Source organism: Hibiscus syriacus, unplaced genomic scaffold, assembly GCF_006381635.1.
Source record: "Hibiscus syriacus cultivar Baekdansim isolate YM2019G1 unplaced genomic scaffold, ASM638163v2 tig00110415_pilon, whole genome shotgun sequence".
NCBI classification, from domain to species: domain Eukaryota; kingdom Viridiplantae; phylum Streptophyta; class Magnoliopsida; order Malvales; family Malvaceae; genus Hibiscus; species Hibiscus syriacus.
Window position 1 is genome coordinate 1,192,103 of NW_024062729.1, and position 17,794 is coordinate 1,209,896.

Consider the following 17,794-nt stretch of genomic DNA (forward strand, 5'->3'; position numbering starts at 1 on the left):
ACGGGTCTTATGACAGATCTCTCCAGTATGTATGAGAAGCCATCAAAAAAAGTTTACTTGATGAGGCGATTATTCAATTTGCGGATGGCGGAAGAGGCATCAATGGCTCAACACCTAAATGAACTTAACACAATCACAACCCAATTGAGTTCCGTGAAAATTGAATTCAATGATGAAGTTTGAGCTTTAATTCTCTTATCATCTCTACCAGACAGTTGGAATGCTACTGTTACAGCAATCGACAGCTCGTCGGGAAATAATAAATTGAAATTCAACGATGTTCGGGATCTAGTATTGAGTGAAGAATTCGACGGAGAGAATCGGGTGAAGCATCAAGCTCCTCATCCTTGCATATGGAGTCTAGAGGGAGAACTTCAGAAAGAAATCCAAATCGTGGCAGATCAAAATCTAGAAGGGAAAAATCCAGAACGAGAAAGAAAGATTTTAACTGTTATAATTGTGGTAAGAAGGGTCAGTTTAAAATAGATTATCGGGCACCGAAGAAAGATACCGGCGCACAAGAATCTGCCAACGTGATAGAGGAAATAATGATTCTAAACGTCAACAGTTCGATTGAATCATGGATCTTGGATTCAGGGGCATCTTTCTACGCCACCCCATGCCAAGAAATCATGAAGAACTATGTCAGTGGTGATTTTGGGAAGGTTCATCTAGCTGATGATGAAATCTTGAAGATCGTCGGAAAATGAGACATCCGATTAAAAATGTTAAACCAGACCACTTGGAAGTTGAAAGGAGTGAGACATATTCCTGGCCTCAAAAGAAATTTGATTTCTGTAGGTCAGCTTGATGGAGGAGGATATTCTATAACCTTTTCATGCTGTGAATGGAAGATTACCAAAAGAGCATTCGTCATTGCTCGTGGTAAGAAGACTGATACTCTCTATGTAACATCAAATTTGGAGAATATCATTGCAGTAGCAGATGCTGATGGAAAATTAAACCTATGGCACCAAAGGCTTGACCATATGAGCGAGAAAGGGATGAGGACACTTTTGTCAAAAGGGAAGCTGTAGGATCTAAAGAGTATAAATGTCAGACTATGTGAGGATTGCATCTTTGGCAAACAAAAGAAAGTTAGTTTTGTAAAGATTGGCAAGACTCCCAAGGATGAAAAGTTAGAGTTGGTTCATACTGATGTATGGGGGCCATCTCTAGTTCCATCTATTGCATGCTCACTATATTATGTCACATTCATCGATGATTCTACAAGGAATGTGTGGGTTTATTTTCTGAAGAAAAAATCAGAAGTCTTTGATACCTTCAGAAAATGGAAGGCCATGGTGAAAAATGAGACTGGTTTGAAAGTCAAGCGGTTGAGGTCTGATAATGAAGGAGAGTACAAAAATAGTAGATTCAGAGAATTTTGAGAAAATAATGGGATCAAGATGGAGACAACAGTTCCCATGACACCGCAATAGAATGGCGTAGCAGAGCGCATGAATAGAACTCTGAATGAACGTGCCAGAAGCATGAGGATACATGTCGGATTGCCCAAATTGTTATGGGCTGAAGCTATCAACACTACAACTTACATGATCAATTGTGGGCCCTCAGTTCCCTTGGATGGTGGAATACCAAAGGAAGTTTGGAGCAGATAAGAAATAAACCTTTCACATTTAAGAGTGTTTGGTTGTATTTCTTATGTACACATAAATTCTGCTGAAAGAAGTAAACTTAATGCTAAGTCCAACAAATGCGTCTTTGTTAGTTATGGTGATGATGAGTTTGGTTACCGTTTTTGGGACTATGAAAATAGAAAGATCATCATAAGCAGAGATGTCATTTTTCAATGAGAATGTGATGTACAAAGACATGTCAGCCATAGAATCAAGTAGCTCCAATACCAAAGCTGAAACAAAGGAATTTGCTGAGTTTAAGGAGATTTTTGGAAATGATGTTCAGATCAGTCCTAAAGCAGTTCAAGAAGAACCAGACACACCAGAACTGAGACACTCCTCTAGAATTCTTAAGCCAACCCATCATTATTTGCCTTATTTGCACTACTTGTTGTTGACTGACAATGGTGAACCAGAGTGCTATGATGAAACAATGCAGGTGGAGGATTCAGTCAAGTATGAGTCTTCCATGAAAGATGCGATGGACTCGCTTATGTCAACAATGATGGTGACTACAGACAAACTGAAGTTGTGTTCAGCTTCAGTTGGCATGCTAGAGTAACAAGACCAGAAATGATGTTGCATTGATCGAGGTATGAAGACATATTAAAATCAATCTTCAAGTGGGAGATTGTTGAAAAGTCAATAATTTACAGCTTTCAATGGTCATATTTTATTGCAGCCACTGTGAATTTGGTGGTTCAAAGTTGGCAACAAGTTGGTTGAAAATTGGCAGCTGAAATGATGGAAAATTGGTAAGGGAAAATTACCAAATTTAGTCCCTGTACTTTAGGGTATTTACAAAATTAGTCTTTAAGCTTCAATTATAAATACACTAACCCATTTAGCTTTAAAATCATCCCAAATCATTTCTTTCTCTCAATACTAAAGAGTTTAGAGAGTTTTCTTATGAGTGTTTTGTAAACACCTGTAAATTCTCTCTTTAGTAAAAGATTTGCAACAGTCTGGAGACGTAGACATAATTGGCCGAACTCTGTTATCAATTTTGGGTATTATTATTCCGCTTTTATTTCACATTCTCACTAATATGATTATAGGGAAATTACTCGTTTATTTCCCAACAGTATAAAATCGAAGAAAATGGATCAACAACAACATCTTTAGAAGAAATGGAATGAAAAGGAAAAAGATTTTCATGGAACACGATATTTCTGGATATTACAATGCTTCGAGTTTTTAAAACATAAATTTTATATCCTTTTATACCAGGAGAATAACCAATGAACACACCAGGAAGAAATAGATCAACAACAACATCTTTAGAAGAAATGGAATGAAAAGGAAAAATAATGTTGGTTATTATAAGTAGAATGTTTAAAAGGTCCCCAAACATCACAATGAACTAATTCAAAAGGATAAGAAGCTCTAGAACTTGACAAAGTAAAAGAAATGTGTAGTTGTTTTGTCAATGGACATGTTTGACAAGGATTGGAACGATGTTTATCAACAGACAAATATAAATCATTCCTTAACAAATGCAAAACATGTGAACTAGGGTGACCAAGACGGTCATGCCAAGAAACAAAAGCAAAATTTGTTCTATTAACAATGACTGTAGAAGATCGAGACGATATTGAAGATTGAAGCAAGAGAAATCCTTGACAGAGCTCACCCTTCCCAATCACTTGCCAAGGGCCCTGAATTAAACAATGATCGTTAGAAAACAACACACTGTTATTAGAATTTCTCAATAAACAACTTACAACAATAAGATTAAAGCTGAAGTCTGGAACAAATAAAACGTCCTTAAGAACCAATCGAGATGAAATTCTAATATCTTCAGAAAATTATACTGAAACAATAGTATTGTTAGGAAGCATAATGTTCCCACCATCAATAGGATATAAGGAATCAAAAAGATCTTTCGAATGACAGATATGTCTAGAAGCACTTGAATCGATAATCCAACAATTTTTATCACTGGTGGAACCAATACTATTAACATAAAAAAGAGACCTACCTTGTATTGCAAGATTTACAGTTGTAGAATGATGATTAGAGGAAGAAACAACCTGTAATTGACTAGTAAGCATAACTATTGAGTTGCTGACATTGATTAGCACTTAAGGAATCATTAGAAGAATTGCTCTGCTCTTGAGAAGAAACGTCAACATTAAAGTTTGCACGAGCCATATTATTTGAATTATTTTTATTTCTAGTCAGAAAACCAGGAGGATAGCCATGAAGTTTACAACATTTCTCCTTGATATGACCTAATAAACCACAGTGTCTGCATTGAGGACAATTCTTGCGATGATTTCTCAGAGTCTTAACAGCACAAACAGATTCAATAATAGGATTTTTCATCTTAATCACCCTTTGACTTTCTTCTTGAACAACTAAGGGAAAAAAACTTTAGTAATAGATGGCAAGGGATCCATTAACAAAATTTGTCCTCGAACATGAGCAAAAGATTCATTAATACCCATAAGAAACAACATAACTTGCTCTTTCTGTTGTTCTTCAACCATTTTGCGAATGCCATCACAATTACAACGAGAGAAAGTAATCGAAACTAATTCATCCCAAATGATCTTTAGTTGAGTATAGTAAGTACTTTCAGACACCATTATCGAATTGATGAAGATAATAGGGATTGGCGCCATTACCGAAGAAATCGTTTACATCACCCATACCAAAGAAGAAGAAGAAGAGATGAAAGCAACAAAGAAAAGAAAAACGAAGGAAGTTAACTAGTCAAGAAAAACATCAGATACCATGTAAAGATAGAAAAAATCTTAATTATATCTTCAAAACTAAAAAAAAATTACAAGAGAAGGAATTAATCCTTCTTTAAATAGCAGTACAAGCTGAAATTAACTAACATCAGCTACTAACATTAGTTATATAACAAAAAACTAACTTAAAAACTAACTTCTGTGACTTCCTCTATCCAACAATGTTTAAATATAGTTTTGGTCATCCTTTGTTAAAATCGTATAGAACTATTAATTATATATTTTTATTTTTTTAATGATTATATGGTATTATCTTATGATATTATAGTTAATTTTTAATAAGTTTTAATTAAAATAGACACAAACGTAAGTTATGATTTAAAAAATAATAATTGAATGATCAAAATAAAATTACATGTATTATTAGATCATTAAATACATATTTTATTTTATTTCTAATAAACATATTATGTGCTGGGACGCTTTAGTGTAAGGTCGTCATCATGTAATATCAACTTCTTTTAGCTAATTTTTTAATTAAAAATCGTTGTTTTTTAATGATAATTTCTCTTTGCAGACATTTCAAACAATTTAATTCAACGACTAATGAAATGCCATTTTCTTAACTATTTTATCTATTTTAAAATAAAAACTTAAGAATTTTCTATTGATAACTTATTTTTAGATCATCGACGTCTCTGAACTTTAAAAAAAATTAATGTAGCCTCTATTTTTTTTTATCAATGTGACCCCTATCATTTTTTCATCAATGTGATCATTTAATTCGAAAAAAGAATTTAATGTGACATTTTTACCAACGTTTTTTGTCGTTAACCAACAATTTCGATATTTTGTGCTGACGTGGCACGTCAAGCAGTCCAACTCTGTTTAATTTTTTTAAATTGGATAAATTAAATCATTCATCACTCAATTATTTTCTTTTTTTTTGTTTTGGTCACCAAACTTTAAAAATATTCAACCGGTATGTTCCCTTTGTGACCCATGACCCAGACTGAACATAGCGATCATCGACTGAAATTCGTCGGCGAGGTTATTATAATTTCATCGTTTTCATTGTTTTGATGTTGAAGAAGAACAACAACAAAAGAATGTACACCATTAAAGGAAATGGATAGATCAATGACAAGGTTTCAAGGATTTCTGGTCTGGTTTAGGGTGGAAAGGTGAGGTATTAGAGTCTAGAGATGTTCATGGTGACCAAAACAGAAAAGAGAAAATAATTGGTTTAATTTACCCAATTTAAATAACATTAATCAAAGGAGTTGGATTGCTTGACATGACACGTCAGCACAAAATAATGAAATCGTTGGTCAACGACGGAAAATGTTGGGTAAAGGGTCACATTGAGTTCTTTTTTCGAGTTGAAGTGTCACATTATAAAAAAATGATAGGATCACATTGATTTTTTTATTAAAGTTCAAGGGCTTCGGGTGTCTTTTGCCTTTTATATGTTATTCAAACATTGCTATTTTTAAATATTTAACTTTTCTTTTGAATTAATCATTAGAATATGATTTATTGATCGACTAATCTAGATTGAGTATTACAGAGACAAGAGCAACCATGTTAAATTAGTTTATTTCATTCACAAATACCAGAATTTGAACCTCTAACAATACTTAAAGGTATGACATCTAATCCCACTAGCCTAATTAATTATTGGTAAATATTTAACTTTCATCCCTCTAGTTTTTTTAACATCTATTTTATATAAATTAAATTCGACTTACTTAATTCAATAAATAGACTCCCAAACTAATTGATACTTTGGGCGGTCAAGCTTTATATATATATTAACGAAGATCGACATATTTTATGCTTTACCGGTGAGGGATTGTCGAAATTCCTTTCACCGGGAGCAACGACTTTCATAATGGCTAATCACTCCTCCGCTTACCCAATCATCGGCGCTTCTTTCAATCAAGACAACAGGTAAACTTTAACTTCATAATTCCTATTTTTTTTCTCGTTAATCATATATGGCTCAATTATATTTATCTGTTTTGGTTTCAATTTCGCAGTGGTTTTGCAATAAGCACTAAAGATTGTTTCAAAATAATCGATTCAAACACCGGAAGGCTCTGCTACGAACGAGGCAAGTTAATTCATCAAATTTCATTTTTATTATTGTTTTCTTTTTCCTATTACTGATTTCGACGAATTTGTTCGAAGCTTTAAATCAAATAATTGATTGATTGTTTTTCTTTCTACTTCAAATTGATTTATTCGCTAGCTGTTGGAACTTTCATTATTGTTGAGATGCTGTACAGTTCAAGTCTTCTCGCCATTGTTGGAGCTGGTGAACAGGTGCTTCACAAATTCTGTTTTTGTTAATAAATTTTTTGTGTTGATTTTTTACTACTATAATTTTAGCAAGCTACTTTGTAGATGACAATGAATTACTATTGTTGTAGCCATCTTTATCTCCACGCCGTCTTTGTTTGTTCAATACAACAACCGGTGCTCCTCTCCGAGAAATGACTTTCCTAACTTCAATTCTTTCCGTTCGCTTGAATAGGAAAAGGTAAAATGTGCCTTTGGTATAGAAGATAAACACTTTAAAGCTCCATAGTCCACTCATTTGGATATTGAATCTACAGTACACTAGTCCATTAGATATGATTATATCCCTTTTTTTAATGATGCTTAATTTGTGTAATTGCAGGCTTGTTGTGGTTTTACTAGAGAAAACCTACATATATGACACAAACAGTCTCTCAATGCTGGATACCATTGATACTGTGTCAAATTCGAAGGGTAAGTAGTATGTTTTTCTTCCATGTATAAGGTGGCTTTTGCTATCTCTCAAGTAGGACATGTTTAGTTACTCCAGTTTGCTTACTAACTTCAAAAACCGTTTGATCCTAGCATTTTTATGAGAGCTTACATGACATGAAGCAGTATTTCTAAGACTATATTATCTTGGATTCTCTTAAATGATTATGGCATGGCATTTGAAAATTCAAAGGATATGGAACTGAATAATACTTTGCTGTTAGAAAAGTATCTTCATATAGAGTTTTAATTTATAATACATTTTTACGGTTTTTGCTTATATTTAAGTTCCTTTTGAGAAATTGATATTCCACTTATTGGGTTAAACATGGAGTGCACAATGGAAAGGGGATAAATAAGATCCTTAGCTGGAGTTGTCTAGAAATTTGGTCTGAGAGAGGACTCCTTTGATCAATTTATAGGTTCATCCATCCAAGTTCCAAACTTTTTGTCGTTTTGTAGATGATTTGCACGATGTCAGACACACAAAAAGAAGTTAATTCCTCTCTTGCTTGAAATTCAGTTCTGCCTCAAGTTTTAGGAGGCTCTATTGTAGATGAGTATAGTTTGAAATAAAGATTATCTTGCAAACTGCCTTGGAATTCTTTTTACTGCTTTCTAAAGTGAGTTCACAGAACAATATTTATAACATATGGCAGAGGCCACTTTGATGTGAATGGATTTGTTAAACATGATTGCAAGTTGCAATTGTCATGCGGTGGTTTTTATTTATAATGCCACATATGGGCAGTTTGTATCATTGGTGCTTTATCTAAAGATCTTTGAGGGTTGTTAAATGTGTCTGATATATCTATGTTTTGCTTGGTAGGGAGAATGGAAAAGTTTGAATCCAATGGTGATGCTATATAAAGTGGGATGGAAGTTATGTAAGTTGTCATTGGGTTGAAAAGGTTTCCATCTTCCTTACCAAGCAAAACACTGTGTTCATAGTCAAAGAATAATTTCTTTCTTCTCCTTTTTAGCTGAACTCCGTTGGGTAGAGTTATGTTGGGGTCTGAATTGTTTCTTAATACAGTAACTTGTTGCAAGAGAGCGTGACTATTATATTCCACTCTGAGATATGCAAAAGTTGACTTGTAGCCAGGTTATTTTCAGTCCTTCAAAATCATTCACTTCTTATTTTTGGATATCCTTTCATTTAAGAACTCAAATCTCTTATGAATACAATGGACTAAGATAGAGGTAAGAAACGGATCATAGACTGTTCTCAAATAAAAGATAGAGAAACAGATTATGTGTTGGAGTTCCATATTTTTAATCATCAAGCTCTGTGAGTCATTGGGCTTTTGAAGAACAATGAGAGCATCTAATCTATGAAAAACTTATCTGGAGGGGTGATTTTTAATAGTTAACATGAGTTTGAAAATAGTACAGTTTTGGTATTTGGAAAGTGTCGAGTCATGTAAATACTCACTGAACAAATAACATTTTCTTTATTTGGTTTATGAAGAATTTTTTAAATAATTTTAATTTTCTGTTATTTTCTTTCGTTCAGGACTTTGTGCATTCTCCCCTAGTTTGGATGGTTGCTTCTTGGCTCTTCCTGCCAGCACGACTAAAGGAGCTGTATTAGTGTACAATGTCATGGAGCTTCAGTTGCATTGTGAGGTTGTGATAGAAACTTTCTCATTGTGTACTCTAGAAATTTGACCTACGATATAGAAAATAATCAAAATTTTGAAAGAGTAATTATGTTGGTTCAGATAAGTATATATATTCATAGGATAACATTCTGCTATATTTTCTTATCCCAAAACGTAGTGCATTTAATGTGGTATTGTTCTCGAGTTTTCTTTTTAATATAAAAGCACATTAGATTTAAACAATTGTATACCCACTACTGTTTAATCTAGTGGGTGAGTTTTTGAATTTGTTGTTATCTAAAGCAGCAGTTTTGGGGTTGTTTGAGGGTTTTCAAATAGGTTTTGATAATTCTTCGTCGATGTTGACTCATTTACAATTTGCGGATGACTTGATCATATTTTGTAAAGCTTCGAAGGGGCAATTAGCAAATCTGAAGAGGGTCCTGGTTGTATTTGAGTTGTGTACAGGGCTACAACTGAATTTGGTGAAGAGCAGAATTTTTGGTATTAACTTACAAGATCAGATTGTTGGGGAGTGGGCAGAATCTATTGGTTGCTTAAGAGACTCTTTTCCGACAGAATATTTGGGATTACCATTGGGAGCAAAGAGAAATTCTATTCAACTATGGGATCCGATTGTGAAGAAGTTATACCAGAAATTGGCAGGCTGGAAAGTATCTTCTCTATCCATGGCAGGGAGGACAGTTTTGATAAAATCAGTCCTGAATTCACTTCCTAATTATTATATGTCAATGTTCAAAATGCCAGTGGTTGTGAGGAAGAAACTAGAATCAATTATGGCCAACTTCTTGTGGGGTTCTTCGGCTGAGAAGAAAAGGTTTCATTGGGTTAATTGAAATGTTGTTTGTAAAAATAAAGAGTTGGGGGGTTTGGGAATTTCGGATCTTAAGCTTCGGAATAGAGCTTTAATGGGCAAATGGGTTTGGAAGTTTGGTTCGGAGAAGGACTCTTGGTTGAAGACAATGATATGTTCCAAGTATAATGTGGGAACGAGTTCTATTGTTTTAGATGATAATTTGCCATCTAATGTGTCTTGGATTTGGAAAGGTGTTGTAAATAACTATCGGACTAATGACTCATTTGGGTTATGCTTTCGGAATAATGTTGTGCTTCAGGTGGGAAAAGGAGATTCAATTAGATTTTGGCATGATTCATGGATTTCTAACTATTCCTTGAAGTCTATGTTTTCAAGGATTTTTGCACTGTCAGTTAATAAGGAAGGGGTTGTGGCTGATTTCGGGTGTATGTCTAATGAGGAGTGGGTGTGGGATTTACAACTTAGGAGGAACTTAATGGACAGTGAGTTTGATCAGTGGATGGAAATGATGGTTCTGTTGGATAATTTTAAACCTCTGTTGAAGGGTGAAGATCGCTTGGCGTGGAAAGGTAGTGGGGATGGTGTGTACTCAGTTCAATCTTGCTCTAGATTAGTTTCAAGTTTGTCAGAATCAGATAATTCATGGTTGGAGATAGTGTGGAAGGGTTTTGTCCCACCAAAAGTGGAGATTTTCATTTGGCAAATTATCCATCAGAAGTTCGTTGTTAAAACTGTCTTAATGAGAAGAGGAGTCAGAAATATTGAATCCCCTTTATGTGTGTTATGTGGAGTGGAACCAGAATCGGTTAGGCACTTATTCTTTTCTTGCGTCCAGGTTTGGCAGATTTGGGTCAAACTCCTCCGTATGTGGAAAGTTAATTCAGTTCTCCCTAATAATCCGAAAGGTTTCTTGCTTTCTTGGCCGCAATTAAGAGCAAATTCGTGTATTTGGAGATTTATTCCCGGAGCTGTTTTGTGGTCTGTCTGGCTGTGTAGGAACCAGATTGTATTTAAGAATGGCAAGTTGGATAGTGCTAATCTGTTTTTTTTGGGTGAGGTATAGGGTGATTTCATGGTTTTTAGCTAAAAACAAAGATGTGTCTATCCAAGTGGACAGCCTTGTGGGAGATCTTACTTTGGCGGATTTGCATAAGTCCCCCTCTAACTTTAGATCCTCAAGAGTAAAATGGTGCCCTCCTCCTACAGGTTATTTTAAGATGAATGTTGATGAGGATGTTAATTTTGATTGGAGATGAAGTGGTATTGGTGGAGTTCTTAAAGATACCGATAAGAACAGGTTGGTTTCTTTTTATAGAGCACTAGGACCTTGTTCTCCTATTCTTGCTGAGATATTTGCTATCAAAGTGGGGTTAGAAGTGTTTTTTGAGTCAGTTTGGACGGACAAAGGATTTCTGATTTTGGAAAGTGACTCGTTTCTTGTTGTGAAGTGGATCAACAACCCGAAACTTTGCCCGGTTCACCTTGTTGATCTGATTACAGAAATTCAGAAGACAGTTGTGCAGTCTAATGTTATAATTAAGCATATCAGCAGATGTACTAATGTGGAAGCTGATTGTCTAGCTAAGTCAAGAATTGGTTAGTGAGTGAGGAGGTTGTTCTTATGAGTAGTGGGTATGGTGTATTATTTTGGTTATGGTTCTATGTTAGGTAATTTTATGTATTGTTTGGAATCTTATGTAATTTTGGGTTATTAATAAATTTAGGCACTATTTTCCTCCTTCCGCTAGTTGTCTCTTTGCAAGAGGCAACTATGAGGGAGGTTTTTAATGAGGCCTTCTATTCCTATCAAAAAAAAAAAGCACATTAGATTTACTAGCTGTCATGTGCAAAGTGATTAAATTATGAAACCATTTCTTAAAGAAAAAAATAAAGCAGCCCATGTGAATATAAACTATGAGCAAGGGATGAATAGCTCAAGTTGGCATCTATTTTTAATAGTTGCCCTTCCCTTATAAGAGATTCTTTGTATATGCCTTCCTGTCACTTAGAATCAGTAATTTTTGGAGCTGAAAGTTTCTAGTTTGGATATTTCTACTGCTAACCTTCTTAATAACTATAGTTAGTTTTAGTTGTTATGCCAGCTAAGTAATTAGTTATAAAGATAGTTAATTAGTTTCAATTAATTTCTGATTCATGTACATATACCCTGATGTACGGAAATTATTCAATTTATAGGAATTCATCTTTTTCACCAATCTAATACTTCGTTTGAGTTGAGAATGACCATTTCTACTCGTATCAACATCTCTGCTCTTTAATATTGCATAGACAATTATATGATTGCCCTTGAATGGAAGAGATTTTTTTTTCCTTTGTGCTATTTAATCCTCTAGATCAGTCACTTTTTTATATTCTGCATTTATTGAATCAACTGTAGATAGATGCTCACCGGTCTCCTTTGGCTGCAATTGCTTTATCTAGCAGTGGAAAGTACATTGCAACAGCATCTGAACAGGGAACCATAATCAGAGTTCATCTGGTTTTAGAAGCAACTAAGGTACAAAAGAATTTGATGAGACTCATATGTGAAGTGTCTTTTGTACTAGATCATTTAGTAAATGGAGGCTGTTAGAGCTACAATTATTCCTTGTGACTTGAAAAAAAGAAAGTAGTCTTGAGATTACATGGCATCCTCATGCTGCTGAATTGCGAAGACAAACTTGCTAACGTAACCTTCAAGTCATTTTCAGTCAATTTGATAGACTTGGTTTATGAAGTGTGTCTTTGGTACTGGGAAACATAATAGTAAATGCAGGTTGTTATTACTACAATTATCCTTTTGGAGGCGAAAAATTAGAATGTAAACTAGACTTGTAATAAACTGAATTCCTTTTGTAGCATGCTATTAGTGTTTGTCCCCTTAAATTTTAACTTCATATATGAAATCTAACCATCCTTTACTTTCTCAGTCATACAGTTTTCGGAGGGGATCATACCCATCAACCATATTTTCATTGTCATTTTCTCCATCATTACAACTTCCAGATATTCTTGCAGCCACAAGCTCTTCAGGTTCTGTTCATATCTTCTCTCTGGGGTTTGAGACAAATCAGAGGTGAGGACTACAAATAAAATCTCTTTCTAGCGTGTAATGGAAAATATTCCTGACAATCAACATGCATATTACATGGTATTATAAAAGAATCTAAAAATTACAACATTCTTTTCACCTTTTATCATCATGGTGACTGGTTATCTTGCCATCTTATAAATTTTCTTTCCACATTACAAGCATAATATAAATTATATAATATTTATTTTTACTGTTCTCCGTTTGCCGTTTTTATCCCTTTTCTTTGACTTATAACATTCTGCATATATTGGACCTCCCGTGTCCTTAAGTTTTTGAGTGTCCCTTTCTATGTGAAAATGTTTATCTTCTTGGCTTTTCAGTTTCAATCCTTTTGTATTTCTCTCTCTTTATACGTAAGTTTAACTTTTAGTACAATTAATGTTGACAATCTAGATAGAGACCCTTTGCCCTTTGGAACTTTAATAGAACTATCATATACCTTCTATCAGGTACACTTCTGCATCTCAAAATAGAAACTAATAGGTTTGAAGGATTTTTGAACCATGTTTGACCACTTGAAGTTCGTATCTTCTTTTTGTGAATAATGTGTCCGTCTGCTCTTTTATATGGGAAGAGCTGTTTCTTCCTTCTTTTTCAATATTTCAGGAAAACTTTTAGTTTATTGATTATTTAGGAACCATAGGTGACATTTTACTTGGCAGGCTTGAAAAATTAATGGGAATCTATCATAGTTTAAATGAACCTGAGAAGAGACCATAGTAAATCCGTTGTCATCAGAAACCTTAAGGGTCATAAATATCCTCATAATTTTTCAAAGAAAAAGAAGTTATATATTGTGTAAGTTTTAAGTAGTCTTTGTGTCATTTCATATGTGTCTGCCAATAAATATATATGAATGATTTACTGAGTTATGTGACCTTTCTCAAATTTGTACTGCTAAGCAGGAGCAAAAAGTCGGGTAGTTTTCTTGGATCGATACTACCCGATTCCGTGAATGATGCGCTAGACCCAGCTCACCATCATGTGCTTCACAATGCTGTTTCTGCAGGAGTCAGAAGGTAAAGCACATTATACCTGATTTAAAGGATTTGTTAGCTCATTAGTACAATATGGAACAGCGATTCTGTGAATGATCCATAACATATTTGTGCTATAAAGTTGCATTTCTCTGGTGCAGCTATGCAGTGGTACGCAAGGTGGACAAAGTGGTTGATTCGTCCTCATCCGAGATTGCATTGTGTAGGTCAGTTCTCGGATGTGCGTGAAGTTCAAAATTGTATCGTCTGCTCATTTTCTTCTGCATTCATTTATGGTTTCCTTTCGTTATTCAATCATAAATTGAAATCAATGTACATGGTTTTCGGATTTACTCAGCCGTTTTCGCTTTTCATTTCTAGGGCCGTAATATCGTTGATAGCGTACAACGGGTACTTTCAGGAATATACCTTCACTCTCAACAGCCAGAACGAGTCTACATGGAGTCTGGAGCGCGAATTCAACCTTCTGGGAGTCAGTTCAGGTAATGCTGAAACCTCATGACACCTTTAATGGCCGAACCTCGTCGTAGTTAGACGGTGTGTGACAGTTGAACAATGAAAGGAAATGTAATGTACTCAGCTTGAAGTGTGTTTCATACAAGTTCTATAATTATAAACAAAATGGGTTCATATTTGATGTATCATTAGTGTAAGATTAGTAGTAATAAGTGAGAAGATTTTTATGAATAAAATATTTTTTCTTTACTTTAAAAAATTTAATAATTAAATTCATTTAATATAAAAATGTGTAAATTCTTAAATTTCATATCACCTCTACTCTTATGGTTATATATATATAATTGAAAGTGTCATCTAATTTTTTTTTATTTATCTTTTTTATATTGATTTCTTTATAAATTAATTGTAAGTCAATGATGATCAAGGATTACATGGTCCAATAAAAGAGTGACACATAATAATGTTTATATAGTTTGTGTTGTCTATTGAATTCTAATATGTAAAAAGTTATATTTTAATAAAGATAATATTTTGAGAAATTTGAGAGAAAAAATTCAAATATGATTTTTAATAAAAAATAAATTATCAAGATGAAAATAAAATGATTTAAGTGGATAGATAAGTTCACGTTAATTACTAAGATGTTTCACTTCTTTAGGTTATGTTTAATGTAGCTATGGATTTAGGAGTAGTTTTAAAGGTTGATATATTGCTGAATGTATGCTCATTTTCAACTCCTCGAGTAATTAGTTTTAGGGTAAACTATATATTTAATACTTAAATTATCAGTTTTGATCCGTTTTAGTATTTTAACTTTTAAAATTTTCAAAATCATATCTAACGTTTATCTTTTATTTCATTTTAGTATTACGTTATTAAAAACTTAACGCTTTTAATATCTAAATTATCAGTTTTAATCTCACCTTCACAGTACTCCCACCCCTGTTCCTAACCCCAACACCATCGTTTCCAAACAATAGCACTGAAAAGAAGAAAGAAAGAGATGAGATTAACTCACAAAATGTTATCGTCGAACATCAAAGGGGTAACCAATGGTTTCCCTCTGAGGATCCAATTGGAGAAAGTGGTGGAGAAGGAAGTCGAAATCAATCACGATTTCCTCAGGAACATATTTCCAAAGATCAATCCGATGCTTCGAGAATCAGGGGGTATCATGAGCTCCCGGAGGAGTCGCCGGAGCTATCAGTGTTGGAGTCGGACATCTAGTTTTTGAGTAAGTTTCATCATGTCCTCTTAGAGCTCCATCTCGAGGAAGGTGCGCTTCTTTGCCCCAAGACCGGTTGGAAGTTTCCGGTTAATAAGGGAATTCCGAATATGCTTTTACTTGAGGATGAGGTTTGAGAAAATGGTTTGATGTTTGATACGGTTGGGTTTTGGGGATTATGAGTTGTAATTAGGGTTTCACCTCTCCCATTTTGTGCTTGAATTTTTGAGTCATTGTATGGAATCTGTTGTCTTAACAAATGAAAACAGCGCGAGTTAATTTGGCAAATTGAAGATCTGAAAACAAACAACTGTATTTCCTTTGAAAAAAAAAATACCATTGTTAAGCTACAAGTTGAGTAAGCGTTTGCATTTTTCATTCATTCTCTTCTTTGTCGGTTTTTCTTAACCTTTGTTTGTTTACTTGGAAAATCTCGTAGAAAGTTTCGATTTTTATTGCTTTTGATATTTCAAATCTGTATACTTTGAAGCTAGTTTCTGGGAAATTATATCTTTTGTTAACCTCCAAGTTGTATTTTTTGGGTGAAAATGCAACCTTTTTTAATCAATCTTTGCCTTATCATTGAAGATTTTGAGCTTCAAACCGTGGGCTTAGAGAAAGGAAAAAGAGGTGTTGGAAATGGAAACAGAGGTTTGTTGGGGGTTAGGGAAAGGGGTGGTGTTACGATGAATGTGAGGTTGGGGAAGAGAGAAGCGGGACAATTTTGACGGAGATGAAGATGGGGGTATTTTTGGTATGTTATATATTTTATTTTATTTTTTATTTTTTTATTTAGATAAAGAAAATAAAAATTATGATGTGATGTGGCGTGTTCTGATTCGTCTGTGAATTTTATTTTTAACTATATTAACGATTTGGGATAAACTGGCAACGTTTTTTAGTTGATGGGTAAAACGTCTCAAAAATATTTTGGAAGGACCAACTCAGTAAAAAGAATATAGTTCAGGGGGAAAATATATATTTAAGGTTAAATTAAAGTAAATTTAATTATAAGAGGGTGATTGTCCTAAGCTTTCTGTTCATGATCCAGGACAAAAGTAAGATTTAAAATTTTAGAAGTCAAAATATAATTACAAAGAAAATATCTATGTTGAGTAAGAATCATGGTTTTTAAAATCGGATCGGTTAGTGAATCGGTCATGCTATCGGTTCATTAATTTAATCGGTCGAATCGGTCTGACCGGTCGGAAGAACCGGACGATGTCATAATTATTTAAAAAATTAAATAAAAATACCAAAAATATTTAATAAAAAATATTTTTTTATATCACAAGTCATATTCAAAGCAAGTCATAACATATATAAGTTAAAAATCATAAAATCAAGTGAAACAAAATGATTCAAATTAACTACAACATAATATTTAATGTAAAACATATTAAATAATAAATATAATTATATAACTATAATTAAAAAATAAACTTGGGGTTAAAAAATCATAATAAAATGATATTTGTTTGGTTTAATTTTTTTTTTTTAAAAACAATCTCACATGGCTAAGAAACATAGAAGAGCATTCCAAAAGTCTAAAGAGTAAAAATATGAGAACAAAACAATCCCACATGGCTAAGAAACATAGAAGAGCATCACAACTCACTTCTATAAATAATAGAGGTAATTTGACATTTAAAATTATGGAGCCTTTTGGTGAGCATTGAGTGAACTATTCTTTCACTTCAATTAAGCTCGAATTTTAAGCTTCAATCGAGCTTCTAAATTTTTTTTAGTTCAAGCCTTTTTGAGTTCAAGTTTCAATATTATATTCCGAGTTTGAGTTGAACTTGATAATTTTTAGCTTGTGAGTTTGAGTCGAGTTGAGCTTACTTTTAAAGTTTTCAAGTTTGAGTAGAGCTCAGCAATACTCGAGTTCGACTTGGCTCGTTTAACAAACGATGTTGTTTGGATTTTTGGTTTTTTTCGGTTTTCAACTGGTTCGATTCAAACAGTTTAGCGGTTCTAACCGGTTTAGATTGAACTGGACTAGCACACGGTTTCCGGTTAAACTAGTTGAACCGGCCGGTCCTGTCCGATTTTCAAAACAACTAAGAACTTAAAATTGTCAAAAGAACGACCGCCACACGTCAGTCTCTCGATCCAGATCCGTCATGGTAGAAATAGGAAACAGGGTTCGGGTCATGTTTGGCATGTTCAGAGGTACAGGCAGCGCTGGCTGGCAAGGACCGAGCAAAGAGAAGACAAAAAGTGGGGGAGAACTGACAGGTAAAGATTAGGATCGGAAGAACCAAACCCCTTTGGTTTACTATTCAAAAGACTGTAGCACAAGGCTAAAGGCTGCCACCGGCTGAGGTCCAGTCTCCGGTCTTGTTCCATTTTCGGTTTTGTTTTTATGCTGTGGGCACCAGGGAATGGGGGTGAAACTCATATATAATGTTTACGTACAAGGAATCTGGGTTTTCTTG

At 34.1% G+C, this 17,794-nt stretch overlaps 1 protein-coding gene and 1 pseudogene across 2 annotated transcripts; both read left to right on the plus strand.

The window, feature by feature from the left end:
• The first annotated feature begins 6,142 nt into the window (after nt 1-6,142).
• On the plus strand, nt 6,143-14,374 carry LOC120124147 (autophagy-related protein 18b-like). Of its 2 annotated transcripts, XM_039142880.1 has the most exons (11): nt 6,143-6,292; nt 6,382-6,455; nt 6,594-6,667; nt 6,775-6,884; nt 7,026-7,117; nt 8,652-8,764; nt 11,976-12,095; nt 12,508-12,653; nt 13,577-13,690; nt 13,810-13,875; nt 14,030-14,374. In XM_039142880.1, the coding sequence occupies exons 1-11, from the start codon at nt 6,234-6,236 to the stop codon at nt 14,169-14,171; spliced, it is 1,110 nt and encodes a 369-aa protein (XP_038998811.1). In that variant the 5' UTR covers nt 6,143-6,233; the 3' UTR covers nt 14,172-14,374. The 2 variants fall into 2 exon arrangements, with proteins under 2 accessions (XP_038998811.1, XP_038998812.1); XM_039142881.1 differs by lacking the exon at nt 11,976-12,095.
• A 722-nt stretch (nt 14,375-15,096) lies between these two features.
• On the plus strand, nt 15,097-15,578 carry LOC120124184 (annotated as a pseudogene).
• The last annotated feature ends 2,216 nt before the right edge of the window (nt 15,579-17,794 follow it).